The sequence below is a fragment of the Anthonomus grandis genome, chromosome 22 (assembly GCF_022605725.1).
Source record: "Anthonomus grandis grandis chromosome 22, icAntGran1.3, whole genome shotgun sequence".
Classification (NCBI taxonomy): Eukaryota; Metazoa; Arthropoda; class Insecta; order Coleoptera; family Curculionidae; genus Anthonomus; species Anthonomus grandis.
In genome coordinates, this window is record NC_065567.1 from 21,448,952 (window position 1) to 21,468,060 (window position 19,109).

The 19,109-nt window shown below is 29.8% G+C and overlaps 1 protein-coding gene across 2 annotated transcripts in view; it reads left to right on the plus strand.

Moving 5' to 3' along the window:
- Positions 1-19,109, plus strand: part of LOC126748698 (kinesin-like protein KIF21A) — a 48,944-nt gene that overhangs the window by 22,288 nt on the left and 7,547 nt on the right. For both annotated transcript variants that reach the window (XM_050458078.1, XM_050458077.1), the window contains exon 3: positions 11,339-11,530. In XM_050458078.1, coding sequence (XP_050314035.1) covers positions 11,339-11,530 — 192 coding nt within the window. The remainder of the gene's footprint in view (positions 1-11,338; positions 11,531-19,109) is intronic.

Here is a 19,109-nt window from a genome sequence, read left to right on the forward strand (position 1 = left end):
TTACTTAAGCTTGACGCTAGAAAGATTTTACACTTTATTTTTTCTGTTTTATTAATTAACTTCACTTTTATGAATGGAATAAATTGCAGAGTGTTTTTTATTTCATGGTAATTCTGAGTTTAGGTCACTGTTTATAGCTTCAGGTGCAAATATTTTGCCAAAAAGTTTGATCTAAACCAATCTGTACTTGTATAATATGCAACGATCTACGACTACACTAATTTACTCACTATAAAACCAAGACATGTTTTTACACAATGCAGGTCAAAGAACTTGTAAATCACTGCAGAGATAAATATATTATCAGTTATAGAATGTCACTGCTGCGATAATTTCTGGCAATTTATGCAAAGATTTTATGGCAATTGTTGACCCCAATTTTTTTTTGTATGACTTATAATCACTGATAAGTTCTCTTAGGATCTTTACTAGTCTTAAGTCTTAATTTATTAATACGTAAAGGTCGTCGATGGTTTAAAATCACTGCTCAGATAATTTTTTGATGTGATAAAGACCCCAGTTTTTTTTATTCTGGCGTGATAAACATTTTGAGTTCCTCAAACTAATAAGAGATAATTATTTTTTTTTACTTTAACTCATAAAATCACTGATAAGTTATCATATATTTTTTACTAGTCTGAAGTAAAGAAACCTTTAAATCACTACATATTATTACTTAAAGGTCATGCATCGATCGCTTAAAATCACAACTGAGAAAATTAGTTACCGCGATTTTTTTTATCCTATCTTTAAATTAACCTGATTAATATTAGGCTCCTCAAACTAATAAGGGAGTTTTCTTTTCTATGACGAAAATTACTGATAAATTATCATATATATTTTACTGGTCTCAAGTCAAAGCATCCTTAAATCACTGTTGAGATTAGTTTTTTATTGCTATTACAGAACCCAATTTTGTTTTTACTCTTACTTTTAAATTGCTACGGAGATAAACATTTTGGGTTTCTCAAGATAATAAGATCATAATAAATATTTTTGTAATATAACTTATAAAATCACTGATAAGTTAACTTATGACTTTTACTAGGCTTAAGTCAAAGCATTTTTTAATCTTTCGAGATCTGCAATTACATAATATACCTTTTAATGACACAAATGTTTTAATAAACATTTGTGTAACCTTCTGATACCAACACCACAACTTTTTTTACGTGTCCTGGATAGGAGATATTTTTAAATCACTGCTAAATTATTTTCATCAGTTTACGGATTAAAGAACCTTAAAATCACTGCTGAGATAATTTTTCACATTTTTTTTACAAACACGGGACTTTTTAAATCACTGCTTATTAATCGTCGCATCCAAGTCGATAATAACAGAAGAAATTCATATTTTTTGCTAGTTAGAGCTATATTTTGTAAATAGAGTAACACAATTTTCCCATTATCCCCTATCGGCCTCGAAAAATTTAATATTTATCACAACAGTTATTTTTAATGCTCCTGTTAGGCCAGTCATCATAACATATTTATTTTAATAACAGTAATATTAAAGACTCATTGTCCCAGAATTAGAAACGATAAAATGTTAATCTCATCAGTGATTTTACGTTTGTTAAGTTGAAATCTGTTGTGAACACCTTGTATAGGGTCAAGCATAAGTTATTAATGTTTCTATCACTGGCGTGATATTGATTTTTATTTTTTTGAATTACAGGGATGAATATAAAGGTGTAGAGATATAAATGAAACCAATAAATCACTGATAAGTTGATTACTAGTTGTTAATATAAGTTGATACTAGATTACTTGATTTACTAGTCCAAGAATCTTCGAATCATTGCTAAGATAAATTTATTAATACTTAAAGGTAGTCGATTGTTTAAAATCACAAGTGAGATAATTTTTTTTGAGGCAATTAAAGACTTCAATTTTGTTTTTACCCCTATGGTTAAATTACTAGCGTAATAAACATTTTGGGATTCTCAAGATATTAAGTGCTAGTATATACTAGTTGCAAGTCAATGAATCTTTAAATCACTGCTGAGATAAATTTTTATGGCGATTTTAAAACCCAATTTTATTTTTACTCTAAACTAATTCATATACATTTTGGGTTCCTTAAATTATAAGAGAATAATAAATATTTTTTACTAATTTTAATTAAAAATATCTTAAAATCATGTTGAGATAATTTTTACAATTTTTTTTTATGAACATAGGATTTTTTAAGAGAAAATACAGGAATAATTTATGTTTTTTTTTTAGTTACAGGGATGATTACAAAGGCGTGGAGTAATAAATTAAACCAATAAATCACTGATAAGTTTTCTTAGTTTACTAATCTACGAATCCTTTACAAATCGTTCCTAAGTTAAATATATTTTTTTTACTCTTACCTTTAAATGGCTGTCATGATAAACATATAATAAATATTTTTCTTATAATTAAATTTAAAATCACTGTTAAGTAACTATATATTTTTAACTGCTATTAAGTCAAAGTATCTTGAAATCACTGCTGCGATAAATATATTTATTATTAATTAAGGGTGGTCGTTAATTTAGAATCATTGTTGAGATTTTTTTATGACGGTTTTAGACTCCCATATTATTTTTACTTTAAACTAATGGCTTGATATACATTTTGAGTTTCTCAAATTAAAAAAAGAATTATATAAATCAGCAAAAAATTAACTTACATTTGGTTTACTGTTTACGGATCAGAGAACCTTAAAACCACTGCTTCGATAATTTTTTATGAATTTAGGACCTTTCAAATCACTACTGATCAGTCGATGCATCCGAGTCGATGATAAAAGAAGAAATTCATATTTTTTGCTAATTACAGCTATATGTTGTAAATTAAGTTACACAATTTACCCATTATCACTAATAGACTTAAAAAAATTAAATATTTATCACAACAGTGATTTTTAACGCTCATCGTCCCAGAATAAGAAACGATAAAATGTTAATCTCACCAGTGATTTTCCAGTTTTTATTATCTGTTTAAATGTAATAATTATTTTATCTCATCAGTAATATTAGGTTCGTTAAGTTGAAATCTGTTGCGAACACCTTGGATGGGGTCAAGTTCAGAAAGTAAATAAAGGTTATGAACTTTTATATCGCTATAGTTATTTGTCTTTTTTATGGTGATAAGAGAAAGGGTTTATAATTTACAGAACAATTTTGTGTTTTTTATACTTTTTGAATTTCTTGAATAAATAGAATAGGTGATATTTCTAAAATAACGCTCTACCCGACACTCTGGTAGTGATTTTTAATTTTAGAGATTATTAGTTTAAACCAGTACTTCAAACGTCATTTATTTATTAAGCATTATATTTTTTAAATAAAATCAGAGAGAAAAAAAATGGATTTATTAAAGGTTTCCATAGATGGTCCCTTAAATCACTACCAAATGTTTTGATATTTTTTGCTACTGACTTACACATTTTTAAATCAATTGGACATTTTCTAAAACGGAGCACTGTGGTACAAAATGTTTATTATATCCTGACAATTTTAGTTAAAAATCCGTACAATGGACCATTTTAAATGAGCCTAGAGCAATAAACGATCAACAGTTCCCAACTTGACCATCGGAACAATGGAGTCATTAAACACAATAACTATTTTATATCTCATTTGCATCACCAATGTTTATTCAAACAAAATATGGGTTACGTGGGCGAAAAAAATGACGAAAGGCTAAACGTAGGTGGTTCGATGGGGTTTAAAGTGTTTAGCAAAATTATCACGCTAAAATATGAATGACAAAACACCTCTTTAAACAAGTAAATCTTCTGAGGTAACCTTCAATCTTCTCATAAAGGATATTGGATTTGAAAAAACAAGAATCTAGAAGATACGAGAAAACATTATAATGAATGGCTTTTACCAATTGCAGAAATAACGAGCCCGCATATTAACACAGGCATTTCTATAGCCATTAAAGTCAAGTATTATCATATAATTTAACATTCAAAGACTCTTATGAATGAAAGTACAATGAGACAGCTGCACTGCCATTTACAAGGTGTCAGTATGTGTTCTTGGGCTATTAAAAAAAAACTAATCTAGGTTTACGTAGGTGTTGCGAAGAAAATATTATTTAAGTATTACCGACTTAAGTACTCTTGCTTGGAAATTCTATGTATAAGACGAAAACACTTAGTTTAACGTGGGCTGTTAAATTTATTACCTTAACCAGATAATGTTAAGTAATATTGAGTAATATTTTGATAGGATTTAAGATTTTTACAGAACGACTGAATATTAATTTATTTATTAGGCGTTTCGATTCCAATAATAGCGATTATTCTTAAGGGCTCCCACGTTCCAATAATTAAAAATAAAGAAAACTCCTAGGAAAACTGAAGGTTACTTGTGAGACCTTCAGTTTTCCTAGGAGTTTTCTTTATTTTTAATTATTGGAACGTGTAATTGGAGTTATACATCAAAGATTACACGTGTTTCGCCCATCGAGGCTTCATCAGATCTGAATTGAAAGAAGTCGTCTATTTTCTATTTCTTTCCTTCTTTCAGTAGAGTGTGTGTGTATAATGTGACCGTAAAGCATGTAGTCTGATGATGCTCTTAATATGAGCAAAACACTTGTAACCTCTTGTTAGAATTAATAAATACTTTTGAGACCGAGACTTTGGGTAGTTCCCTTTAGATCATGATCAGATCTGTTAAAAGCGAATACAACCTTGGCTATATGTTTTCTATTATTGCCCACAAGCTTATCAAGAAACATATTCTTAAAAAAAGCATGTAACATGCATAACTTTACCGAATTTTCAAAGTGCTCTCATTCCCTTAGTTCTGGTCGAATCCCATTATAACCGGTATTTTCCTGATGTAGGTGATGGGAAAAAGGCATTGGTATAGTAAGTTTGAATTCGAAATTTCGGTGAAAAAAATCGATACGGGGTGGTATACGCGAAAAATTTAAAATCCCAAACTTTGGAGGTCTATATCTAGGCTTCTATAGGAACTATCGGAAAAAATGTTAACGGTTTTAGCTTAGTTCCGTCTTTCTGAATGCAACGAGACTATCCGCAAGGTCCTAGCTCTCATATTAGCCGAGACTTCGCATTTTTAGTGCCCATTTTTAGGCTCAAAAATGAAGTCAAAAATGAGTTTTCCAAACTTACAAAGTGCTCTTATTCCCTTAGTTCTGCTCTAATAACCCGGTGTTCGTCATGTAGGTGATGGGAACAAGCCCTTGGTATTTTTAGTTCAAATTTGAAAAAATCGATTTTTGGTAAATGTGGTATACCAGCAAAATAAAAAATCCCAAACTTTGAGCCCATCTCGACTTCTGTGGGCACTATCAGGAAAATTCCACCAGTTTTGACTTAGTTTCGTCCTTCCGAATATAACGAAACTATTCGCAATCTCATAGGTCTTATATTAGCTGAGATTTCGCATCTTTAGTGCCCATTTTTGGGCCCAAAAACGGTGTCAAAAAATTACTTTTTTCAAGGTGCTCTCATTCCATTAGTTCTGATCGAATCCCGTTATAACCCGGTGTTTTCGTGATGTAGGTGATGGGAACAAGCCAAATTCGAAAAAATCGATTCTTGGTGAATGTGGTATACCAGCAAAATAAAAAATTCCAAACTTTGTAGGTCACTATCTCGACTTCTATGGACATTATAGTGAAAATTCCAATGCTTTTGATTTAGCTTCATCGTTCTGAATATAACGATATTATTCGCAAGGTCATAGCTCTCATATTAGCCGAGATTTCGCATTTTTAGTGCCCATTTTTATGCTTAAAAATGAGGTGAAAAAATGAGTTTTTCAAAATTTTTAAAGTGCGTTATTACCCAGTGTTTTTGTAATGTAGGTAATAAGTCTGAGACACTAATATAGTAAGTTCAATATTGTAAAAGAAAATCCAACGAGACCATCCTTAATTTCGTATAGAAAGCAAATTAAATTATTGATAAATTCTTTCAAGTGGTTGAAGTCATTTAATTAAGTTATATCAACTACCTGGAGTGATTATTATTGTCCTTTTCGATAGTTAATAATTTCTTGCAGACAGTCAAGGCTTCGAATTAAAATTTGAAGTCTTAAAGGCCAAATGACTGCAACAAAATCTATATAACCTCATAGTAAATTAAAATTATATCGTTTGGAATATTGTTGGGTTTAGGAATCAATAAAATGAAAGTCCAAGCCTATTTAAATTTGCCAACGTTTTGCAAAATATATTTGCATCCTTAGGGCGAATTCAATATGTTGGACTTAAGTAAAAAAAAATAATTAAAATGAACATTTATACAAAAAGCTTTTTTTAGGTATGTGACATTAGACAATACAAGGATAATATAATTTATCACAGTCAAATAATTCGAGTTTTTTTAAATAGGCTTGGAATTTTATTTAAATAAAATAAATCAATTGATATGTTAAATAATTCTTTTTGATTTCCTTGGTCAGTCAGTGCCTATAATAAATAATATTGCCCTCTTGTGTAGTAAAAAAATCGATTTTCGGTGAAAAAATCGATACGCGCAAAATTTAAAATCCCAAACTTTGGAAGTCGATATCTAGGCTTCTATAGGCACTATTGGAAAAATTTCAATGGTTTTGACTTAGTTTTATCCTTCTGAATGTAAGGAGACCATCCGCAAGATCATAAATCTTATATTGGCTGAGATTTCGCATTTTTAGTGCCCATTTTTGGGCTGAAAAACGGTATCAAAAAATGACTTTTTTCAAGTTTTCAAAGTGCTCTCATTCCATTAATTCTGATCGAATCCCGTTATAACCCGGTGTTTTCGTGATGTAGGTGATGGGAACAAGCCCTTAGTATTTTTAGTTCAAATTCAAAAAAATTGAGCTCTCATATTAGCCGAGATTTTGTATTTTTAGTGTCCATTTTTAGGCTTAAAAATGAGTTTTTCCAAATTTTCGGGCAGTCAAAGCTTCGAATTAAAATCTAAAATCTAAAGAACAAATAATTGCAACAAAATCTAAATAACCTCATAGTAAATTAAAATTATATAATTTGGAATATTGTTGAGTTTAGGGATCAATAAAATAAAAGTCCAAGCCTATTTAAATTTGCCGACGTTTCGCAAAATATATTTGCATCCTCAGGGCGAATTCAATATAGAAAGCTTTTTTTAGTTATGTGACATTAGACAATACAAAGATAATATAATTTATCACCATCAAATAATTCAATTTTTTTTAAATAGGCTTGAACTTTTATTTTATTGATCCCTAAACCCAACAATATTCCAAACGATACAATCTTATTTGGATCATTAAATTATAAAAAAAAAAGGAAATTAAAATGTTAAATATTTTTTTTAGGTTCCCTTGGTCAGTCAGTGCCAGTAATAAATAATGTTGCCCTCTTGTGTAGTAAAACTAACTTCTTTCAGGTAGTTAAAATCTCTTTATTTGTAAATTGTAAACAAACTGTAGAATGTAGACAATACATTTTTCTACAGGTTTATACAAATTTTTCGTTCATTTTTCAGAAACAATAGAAAAGGGAAGGAATATCAGTCTGTATAATCTGCTCAATATGCTAAAATGGTTTGTCATACAGCGACATTTTTTTTTCCCAGAACGCAATAGGTCGTATTTTGTGCTGTGTGTGTTATTACATTATTTATTTACACAAGATAAGATACTAATAATTGATAATAGAATTACATGATTAATATTTGTTTTTTCGTGTGGATGAAACCTTTGTTTACTGGGCTCGGCCGACGAAAATAGGGGAACCAACTTATCATATCAGCACTAATATTTGACTTCCTCTAGAGCCTTTCAGAGAATTTTTTTAACTAATAATCTAGAACTGATAAAAAATATTTTATTAACTAATTTTGCCTATGAACCATCTGAATAATTACTATCTAACTAGATCTATTCTTGTTTGTGCCTTTACCAACTCAACATCAACCCTATGAGTTAGCATCTATTTTAAGTAAATTATCTATTTCCATCCAGTTTCCCCATTAATTACCGATACTAGACGTTAAAAAAAATCATAAAAATAGATCCACTCACACAATATTTCGGTGCTAAAAAAATCCAGGAACAATGAACCAGGAGGGTAATGATTGTCTCTATTGACATCCGACGAAAAAAAAGGAGCCATAACGAAATAAAGCCCAGTAAAAACAGGAAATAAGCTCTATTTGTACGATAGGACGCTAAATTTGTTCAATCTAAATATAGTAAACGTATGTCAAGTTGCACGACAAACAAGAGGACTTAGCTGTAAGGGGGTTTTATTTGACAAATTTTAATTGGGTATGTTATCTGTCTGGTCATTTGTGGGGGCGTGCTAATAAGTTTAAAAACATTAACGCGGGTTTATTAAATGATTGTATTCAGTAAGCATTTTAAATAATATGTTCATTACCATTATATTATAGCGTGGCAACGATTTGATTTGCTCCATATTTAATAGCCCACACTCAATTACCCAAGATTTTAATTAAAAAATAATTTACTTGGTTTTATTTGTCTTTTTCATCCATTATAAATTTATGGTATCTAAATTATTATTATTACTCTCTACTATTGTTCTTTTCACGTAAAAAGGAGTATTCTGTAGATTTTTAAAATCCATGGGGAAGAACTTATTGGTATACACCTGGGATATCCCATGCATGCAAAAATGTCCATTCAGAATCATGGTATTATTTAAGTTACCTGCTGCATTATAGAAAACATGATCTATGAAGAATAAGAAAAGGATTGAACCTAGAGAAGAGAAGGAAAAGATAGTTTGCAATAATATTCTAAAAAAACTAAGTTACAAATCTCCAATAATTCAATAATATTCAAGTTAAGTCAAGCTGTAACTATTTCTTTAAATAAGACTTCAAGCAGATCAAAATTGCTTAAAAATAAAATTATTGAATATCTCCCAAGCAGTTGAGACATGAACCTAAACCATAACATATTAAAGTCAAAGTAACTCTATAAAAATGGCTTCAAGTGCCTGGAAGAAAATTAAAATATTTATTATTTTTCAGGCACTATGACTCTAATAGAACGAAAAAACTTCATGTGCTTAAAAAAATACAAAATTATCTGAAAATTAACTCTTATAGGCAGTTGAGATATAAAATTAAAACTTAAACTATTTGAATCACTACGTGACTTTAACAAGATCAAAATGATTTCAAGTGCCTGAGAGAAAATTAAAATATTAATTTTTTTCTTACAAGCAATTGAAGCCTGTTTAATAGTTAAAATATTTAACAGTTTTCTTTCAGGTAGTGAAAAGTCATTTCTAAATTCTTCCAGGCAGTTGAGACATGAAACCAAACCTTGAAATATTAATGTCAAAGTGACTCTATAAAAATGGCTTCAAGTGCCTGTAAGAAAATTAAAATATTAATTATTTCTTTCAGGCACTGTGACTCTAATGGAACGAAAAAAACTTCATGTGCTTAAAAAAATACAAAATTATTTAACTCTTATAGGCAGTTGAGATATAAAATTAAAACTTAAACTATTTGAATCACTACGTGAATTTAACAAGATCAAAATGATTTCAAGTGCCTGAGAGAAAATTAAAATATTAATTTTTTTCTTACAAGCAATTGAAGCCTGTTTAATAGTTAAAATATTTAACAGTTTTCTTTCAGGTAGTGAAAAGTCATTTCTAAATTCTTCCAGGCAGTTGAGACATGAAACTAAACCTTGAAATGTTAATGTCAAAGTGACTCTATGAAAATGGCTTCAAGTGCCTGGAAGGAAATTAAAATATTTAATATTTTTTCAGGCACTGTGGCTTTAATATAACGAAAAAAACTTCATGTGCTTAAAAAAATACAAAATTATTTATCTCTTATAGTCAGTTTAGATATAAAATTAAAACTTAAACTATTTGAATCACTACGTGACTTTACAAGATCAAAATGATTTCAAGTGCCTGAGAGAAAATGAAAATATTAATTTTTTTCTTACAAGCAGTTGAAGCCTGTTTAATAATTAAAATAATGAACAGTTTTCTTTCAGGTAGTGAAAAGTCGTTTTTGAATTCTTCCAGGCAGTTGAGACATGAAACCAAACATCGAAATATTAATGTCAAAGTGACTCTATAAAAATGGCTTCAAGTGCCTGTAAGAAAATTAAAATATTAATTATTTCTTTCAGGCACTGTGACTCTAATGGAACGAAAAAAACTTCATGTGCTTAAAAAAATACAAATTATTTAACTCTTATAGGCAGTTGATATATAAAATTAAAACTTAAACTATTTGAATGACTACGTGACTTTAACAAGATCAAAATGATTTGAAGTGCCTAAGAGAAAATGAAAATATTAATTTTTTTCTTACAAGCAGTTGAAGCCTGTTTAATAATTAAAATAGTTAACAGTTTCCTTTCAGGTAGTGAAAAGTCGTGTCTGAATTCGTCCAGGCAGTTGAGACATTAAATTAAAACTTCTTAATGGCTAAGTGATTCTAACAAGATGAAAATGTCTTCAAGTGCCTGAAAGAAAATATAAATATTAATTATTTTTCGAGGCGTTTAAAGCTTCCTTAATGATTAGAATATTTAACGTTTTTCTTTCAAGTAGTTAGAGTCCTTTTTGAATTCGTTCGGGCAGTTGAGACATTAAAATAAAACTTGTTAATGATTTAGGGACTTTAATAAGTTAAATATGACTTCAATTAGAATAATTGACGTTTTTCTTTTAACTAATTAAAGTCGTTTCTGAACTCATCCAGGCAGTTGAAACATCAAATTAAAACTTGTTAATGACTCAGCGACTCTAATAAGATGAAAATAGCTTCAAATGCCATAAATTTAAACATTTAAAGTCTCGTTAATAATTAAAATAATTAGCGTTGTTCTTTCAAGTAGTTAAGTTGAGACATTAAATGAAAACTTGAACTGTTAATGATTCAGTAACTCTAATAAGATCAAAATGGCTTTAAGTGCCTGGAAGAAATTAAAATTTTTAATTATTTCTTTCAGGCAATTGAGACGTGAAATTAAAACTTGAAATATTAATGAATAAGTGACCGTAACAAGATTTAAATTGGTTCAAGTGCCTAAACGAAAATAAATATATTAATTATTTATTCGTTTACGTAAATTACCTCAACTGCCTGGCATAAATTAATTAATGATAGTCTTATAGGAGGTTAAAGTTTCTGATTTTTTTCAGCCAGTTAAAGCTTGGAATTAAAACGTACCTACATTTTACAATTTATATAAAATTGATCTTACCTTGTAGACCCCATAGTTGAGTAATGTTCTTACATCTGATACTAGATCCAGATTTCTCAAATGATACTGAAATAGAGATTAGACTCCATGATAATTAACACCCAACTATTCATTAAAATCGTTTTTTATTTTAGGATCAGGCCTCAAACACCACGGGAAATCATTGACATGTGTCAAATGTGCACATCAGTGACCCCAGGAGAGCCTCAAGTGACTTTGGGAAATGACAAAGCATTTACATACAATTATGTCTTTGATACCGATTCGCATCAAGAGGAAGTTTATGAACATTGTGTGGCGTCACTTATTGAATCTTCCCTTGAGGGGTAAGTTGCATTGAGAAAAAAATTGACTTTATTGAGCTTTAAGTATATATAGAAAATAGCTGAAATTATGCAAGATGTATCGACTAAGAATGGGTTAGTTCATGCACCTCACTCGATGCATAAATAAACTAGGTAGGGTAGAGGTTTACTAGCACGCGATTTTACGTTTTTTATATGTTTCTTTTTCAGGTCAATAGGACATACTCCTGGTTTTAAACGCATTTTTTCTAGAAAAGCGTCTTAAGTCAGTGAAAAAAATCTTACATAGCCACTGTCTAAGTACAATACGCTTCGCGGAACGCAATAATATTTTTCTTGCAAAAACCAATTATTATTATTCGCTACCTGAACTGAAATGAATTTATTATTATTTATAATAATTTATTTCCTGAATGCTCTCAGCGTCTCTTTGTTTCAACGTTGTGCTACATGATTTGTATGAAAAATGCTCAAGCATAGGGTCATAACATAAATGAGAATGCACTGATTGTATATCGATTTTAATAACGGTTAGTTATTACCTGAAATTAATACACCTATTTGGGTATTATTCCTTTGTGATATTTTTTACTTTCTCTTTTGAATTGGCAACACACTATTTTGTTGCTTTTAAGATTACATAATTCATAGACGGTAAAAAGTAGGTAATATTTGCAACAAAAAAGAGATACGTACAAGTTCTTGTTATTACTTACTAACAAATCAGTTTTCTATTGCATCTAATGTTTTACATGAAAATCTTTCTACCTCTAACTCATGGTTGTTTAAATAGAGTTTGCATCTTATAGCAATTTTTGTACCTAGTATTAATATTTTAATGTTTGTATAATTTTTTGACTTTGTGTAAACGCTTGTACATTTTAACTTGTAATATATTTTTTTGTACTAGTATACACTGACAAAATCAAATAAATTTTCAACTTTTATTAACAACTCTTATATTTAAAAAATATAATTAATTACTTTTAATTAGGAAGAGAAAATAAAAGAGAATCCACAATCTCGATTATGAATATTTTGAATAAAATCATAGAAAAACTGTTGAATATTAAAAAAATGCATCACATTTTTTGTTTAGAATTAAATTATTTAAACAAAGAAAACTTTAAAAATCGTCATCAAAAATCAGTTAATTAGAAGTCAATTAGGTTGAATATGCCAGTTAATTAACTTCAATATGCCAAAATAATTTTTAATTATAATTTAATTATTAAAATGAAAAAATAAATAAAAATGAAAGAATATGAGTTTTTTTTATTAAAAAGGGATCCAATTTATTATCTTTTAATAACATGTAAATTATATGCCAATAAAATTTACGTCAATTGGGGAAAACTTTGAAACAATAAAAAATTCTTTCATAATTTCTTAGTTAACTTGAATAAACCAAAATAAATTTTAAATATCATTAATTTATCTAAATAAAAAAAAACTTTAAAGAAAATTATTTTTTTATCAATCAATTTTTTACAGTCAGTTAATTAAATGTTTAATTAATTAAGGTTTTAGGCGCTTTGTAACAATGGGCATTGTAATAATGAAAAATTCTTTCATAGTTTTTTAGTTGACCTGAATAAGCCAAAATAATTTTTAATTCCTTATAATGAAAATATTCAAATAAAAGAAAAATAAAAAGATAATAAAACTTTAAAAAATGCATATTTTTATTAAAAAGGAGCCATTTTATTATCTCTTAACAATAAGCAAATTATATTTCAACAAAATTCTGGCTTCAACCAGATATTCTCGACTCTGAATTGTGTCCAGAAACATTTAGAGTGCTCAGATCTGACAGACAGCTGGATAGAGTGGCCGCTACTCATGGTGGTGGCTGCTTGGTCGCAGCTTCTCACAACATCCACCTAGAGAGGGTTAACTTGGAAGACATCCTTAACTCCACACCACTTAAAGTTATTTTAGGTTGTAAGCTCACTTATGGTTATTTTGTATTTTATTTATTTGTAATCTATGTCCCTCCTTGCACAACCGAGAGAGACTTTGAGACCTTGTGTGAAACAATTATGTCACTGGATCTGGTCCACACAAAACGCGTTATGATTGTTGGAGGTTTTAATGTTTCGTCTTATCAGGCAACCGAAGCTAGCAGTGTCAAGTGCAAGCTTTTGACCAACCTATGCGAGATCCTTGGTCTTAAACAGTTTAACAATATTCCAAATGTTAATAATAGGCTTCTTGACTTGGTTTTTTCAAAGTTCGACGTCAGTGTCATCAAAAGTATATCACCGCTTATTGACGAAGATTTGCATCATCCGGCTTTGACAATTTCTTTTAAATCGGCTTCCCCTCATAAATATAATCCTTCTATAAGTTCAAATAATCTACAGCAGTTTAACTTCAGAAAAGCAGCCTTTCCACTCATGTATAATTTGTTGCTTGATGCAGACTGGTTGTCCGTCTTGCAGTCTTCTGACGTTGACAGCGCTTGCAAGGAACTTTACAAAAGACTTGATTCAGCTTTTGCTGCTTTAAAACAACGAAGACGACGGCGATTTCCAGTATGGTTTTTAAAACAAATTATTTCTAATATCTTTAAGAAGGAAAAAGCATATCGTGATTATAGATCCTCTCCAACTGAATTTAATCTTTCCAGATACAACAGGCTTCGTCAGACAGTAAAATCTCAAACCCGTGAGGCCTATAACTCATTTGTTACCCAAGCCGAGGAGAACATTGTCACTGATCCCTCATCGTTTCGGTCTTTTGTTAGAGCTAAGAAAGGTCACTCTTCACTTCCGCCTGTCATGTGCGATGCCAATGGTAATTCTTTTCAAGGAACAGAGAATATTGTGCCAGCTTTTGCCGAACTTTTTCAGAATGCCTATAAAGATCCAATCAACGTCGCAGAAACCTATCCTCCTTCTAATTCCTCAGACCTCATTGACACTCTTCCATCAATTACCACTGAGGAAATTATTGCTGCTAGTTGGAGGCTAAAAAACAAGTTGGCAGCCGGTCCAGATGGTGTTCCAAGTTTTATGGCTAAAGACTGCATGTTTGTCCTTTATCAGCCTTTATGTCATATTTTTAACCTTATTTTGAAAACTGGCAAATTTCCAGGCATCTGGAAATGTGCTAAAGTAATACCAATTCACAAAAAAGACAATATAAACAGAATCGACAATCACCGACCTATCTCCATACTTTGCAATTTTTCCAAAATTTTTGAAAAATGAAACTATTGTTTATAACAGAATTCTTCCCCAAGTTCAATCACTACTCTCTATAGATCAGCACGGTTTTATTCCTAAAAGGTCGTGCACCACTAAGCTCTGTAATGTGACTCATTTTATTTCTTCAGCCCTCGATAGAAAAAGTCAGGTTGATATGGTGTATACTGATTTCAGTAAGGCTTTCGATCAGATAAATCATAGCATTCTGCTGGAAAAATTGAACAAGTAATTCAACTTCTCAGAAAGGCTCATTTCGTTGCTTTTGTCATACCTTATTGACCGTCTATAGTTTGTTGAGGTGGAAGGTTGCAGGTCTAATACCTTTGTTTCAACTTCTGGAGTCCCAAGGGATCCAATCTCGGCCCACTTCTTTTGATCTTTTATATTAATGATCTTATAGAATTGATTTCCTGCCTTAGACTAGCTTATGCTGATGATCTAAAAATATTCTGGTATATCAATAGTATCTTGAACTGCTTGTTCTTACAGAGTAACTTGGACCTAATTAGGGGCTGGTGCAGTCGAAATCAGTTATGTCTTAACATCTGGAAATGCTGTGTGATCTCCTTTCACCGAACCAAGGATCCTGTTTTGTTTAATTACAATATAGACAATCAAATCCTCTGTAGAAGTACTTCTATTAAAGATCAGAGGTTGTATTCGACGATAGGCTCACATTTGTGCCACATATTGAACAGACAGTGACCTCCTCGTTGAAACTTCTGGGTTTTGTCATTCGAAATAGCCGACTCTTCAACAACTCAAACTCAATAAAACTATTGTACTTTTCCTTTGTTAGATCAAGACTGGAATACGGTTCCTTGGTGTGGTATCCTTTCTATGAATGCCATGTTGGCTACATCGAGAGTGTTCAGAGAAGGGTTTTAAAGTTTCTTATGTTTCGTGAGGATGGAATATATCCCGTTAGGGGACATTATCATGATCTGATGTTAGGTAGATTTAATCTGCAATCTCTGGCCATGAGGAGAACAATTCATTTTGTAACATTCTTATGGAAGTTGGTCAATAATCAAATAAATTCTCCTCCTCTCTTGAACGATATTCTATTTCATGTACCACGATTTGCTTCTAGAGCAAATATCACTTTTGCTTTAGATCGCGCCAGAACTAACATTAGGTTTCAGGATCCCGTATATCAAATGTGCAGAATTTTTAATTCAGTATCATCAACCTGTGACATATTTGTATGCTCCATAAAGGATCTAGTTTTGTCTCTGACAAACCAACAGTTACCATAATTCCTTTTCTCTTCCTTTTTTCCCTTGTCCCATGAATCCCTTTCTTTGTTCATTCTAATGTTAATTTACATCTCCTTTAATTTTGATATATACATGATGTTACTATATTAATTTAATACTTACACTCTCAAAACATTAATTGTAGATTTTCCTGTAACTGGGCTTTGCCTGTTGGAAATAAACTGCTAAATAAATAAATAAATAAATAATATTTTGGACCCTTTGTGCAAAGGGGCATTGGAAAAATGAGGAATTCTTTCATATTTCTTTTAAACCCGAATAAACCATAATAATTTTTAAATACTTATATTAAAATTATTAAAAAAAAAATAAAGAAAATATTTTTTTTTAACAAAATGGAGCCAATTTATTATCTATTAACAACGCGCGAATTATGTGCCAATACAATTTACTTTAATTGGGAAAAAATTAAAATATATTTAAATAAAAAAAGCAGTTAATTAAATGTTTAATTAATTAATGTTTTAGACCCCTTGTGCGAATGAGCATTGAAATAATGAAAAATTGTTTGATGATTTCTTAGTTAACTCATATAAACCAAAATTATTTTTAATTATCTATAGTAAAATTATTTAATAAAGAACATTTTTTTTTAAAGTAATAAATGTTTATATCTTTTAGTAACTTTGACAATGAATATAAAAATAAAAAAAATCGAAAATATTTGTAGAACCATTAGCACAAACTTACATTTTCTAAAATCCTCTGCTTTTTTAAAACCAAATGCTTAATTAGAATATTATTTTAAAATAATTATTAATTAAAACTTAATTCTTTAAAAAGATTAAAATAAAACACTAACTCAAGCAAACACTAATTGAAACGTAAGGAAAATTTGACAAAATCTTATTTTCGGATTACTTCAAAATTAACAATAAATCTTCTAATTTTTTAAGATTAAAAAAATATATTTAAGTTAATCGAGAAAAATTAAACAATAACAGTGAGCACTTTAAATGAAAATGATTTCCAACCCTTGTATCATGCAAATTATAATAACATGGTAAGAAAATATATAATTTGAAAAATAATATCCACTTACTTATCAAAAATAAAATCTACAAAGAAATCAGTTAATTGGGTGGGGTATGAATTAGTCAGTTAACTAACTAAAATAACATTAAAGTAATGAAAAAATTCTTTTATATTTTTTAGTTAAACTAAATAAACAACGACTAAATTACTTATTTTTTTTTAATGAACAAATTATTCATTAAAAATAATTTTGATTTTAACATCGGTAAAAGTAAAAGAGATACAGTCGGTTAAATTGGAGCAGTGTTGCGTAATTTGATTGATTTTATGAAAATTCCTTTGAAAATAAAATAAGAAAAAAACAATTATTTTCGGACATATCCAAAAATTTCAAAAATCTTCATAATTACCTTTTTTTTCCAATGGTTACCCTTGAATTTGACACCCTATATAGGAGATCGCAATTTCTATGTTTGTGATTTCTACAAGAAAAAAAAAACCTTTATTTTAGATGACGATTTATGTGAAACTGTAATTTTGATATTTTTGTCTTCATTTTTCTGAAAATTCTCCTTATCAATGTTGACCTAAATTTAAAATCTCTATATCGAAGTGAGGCGAAGATGTTTTAATATAAATTAATTTGACTCCCTTGCTTTGTGCGCCTTTATTATTCAACAAGTTTTATTTTTGTAAATAATTAATATTTTCACAAGACTAGTTTTAACCCTTATTTAAGACATAAGTATTAAAATCAGTACAAACAATAATTACGGTTATAATTACACCCGTTTTAAGTAAACTTGAAAGGCCCATAGTTACACAAACGAATGTGGATTTCAGACGCTTTTTTTTAACACCTTGATGCATATAAACACAACGTATTGTTACAATGCATATCTAATTTCTCAGCATATAAAAAGTAACAAGAACCTTTAAGTTTCGCTTTTGTATATAACATGTCTTCCTTTTATGGCACCCTACGACGATGTGATGGTTCTAATATAGAGACATTTCGCTTAAGGTTAACCATTACCACTAATAACTAGACTGATATTATTTAATTATTATAGCATATTATTATGGAGTTCCTGGTTTATTTGAAATTTTAATAAATAAAGTTTTTATTTCCTTCTATTGTGTGATGATGACGTCGGAATTGTTTATGTGAAACCCACATTGGGTTCTTTTTAAAGAATTTTTAGTCAACGCAGCACATTTTTGTATAGTGAATAAATATTGTTGTACCCACGGGAATCATTCATTGATTGATAAGGCAAGGCGACTTAAAGAATAAATTTGGTTGGGTTGTAAAAATGCTTGTTTTTCCCTATTTACACAAAAAAAAATTAGAACTGTATCTACCATAGGAACGAGTTAAAATGCCTGAAAACCGTAAAAAGTTACTCTAGAATCTTCAAAGAACATCAAGATTTATTTCCAGTCCCTGGAAGACAAAAAATACTATTAAATGAAACAAAAAAACCTCTAAAAGTAGGCAATAAGATGACTTATTTACCTAATAAGACATTTCCAATGCCTGGAACTAATTGATATATTACTCTTAATAATAAGAGTTAAATAATTACTTAAAAGCCTGAAAATGCGCATAAAAGTACATTCAGTTCCTGAAACACATAAAAAATTACTACTGAGACTCAATGAGATTCAAGAAGATCTTTAAGAGTATTAGACTACTCTTCCAGGTAGTCAAAGTGATTCAGATTTCTGGAATAGTCTCAGATTACACAAATCCCTGTAACAGACTGAAGAATACTTAAAACGCTCTTGCAGGCAGTCAAAACGCGTTAGATTTCTGGAATAGTCCCTCAGATTACCGTCAAGTGCTTGGAGAAGGATTAAAAATTCCTACCTTTTACAGGTAGTCAAAGGACCTCAAATGCCTAGAATAGACTCTCTGATACCTTCAAGTGCCTGGAAGAGCTTTAATAGTGCCTAGAAGTGCCTCAGATTCCTTGTCTTAGTATCTTCAGTTTTGCTTCTATCTCTTCGTCAGTGACTGTACCACTTTTCGTATTCATCGTATTCAAATCATTAGTTATGTAGAATGTGCAGAAACTTTGGTTTTTGGAATATATGGTTAATTAAATAGGGATATAAACCTATAAGCAC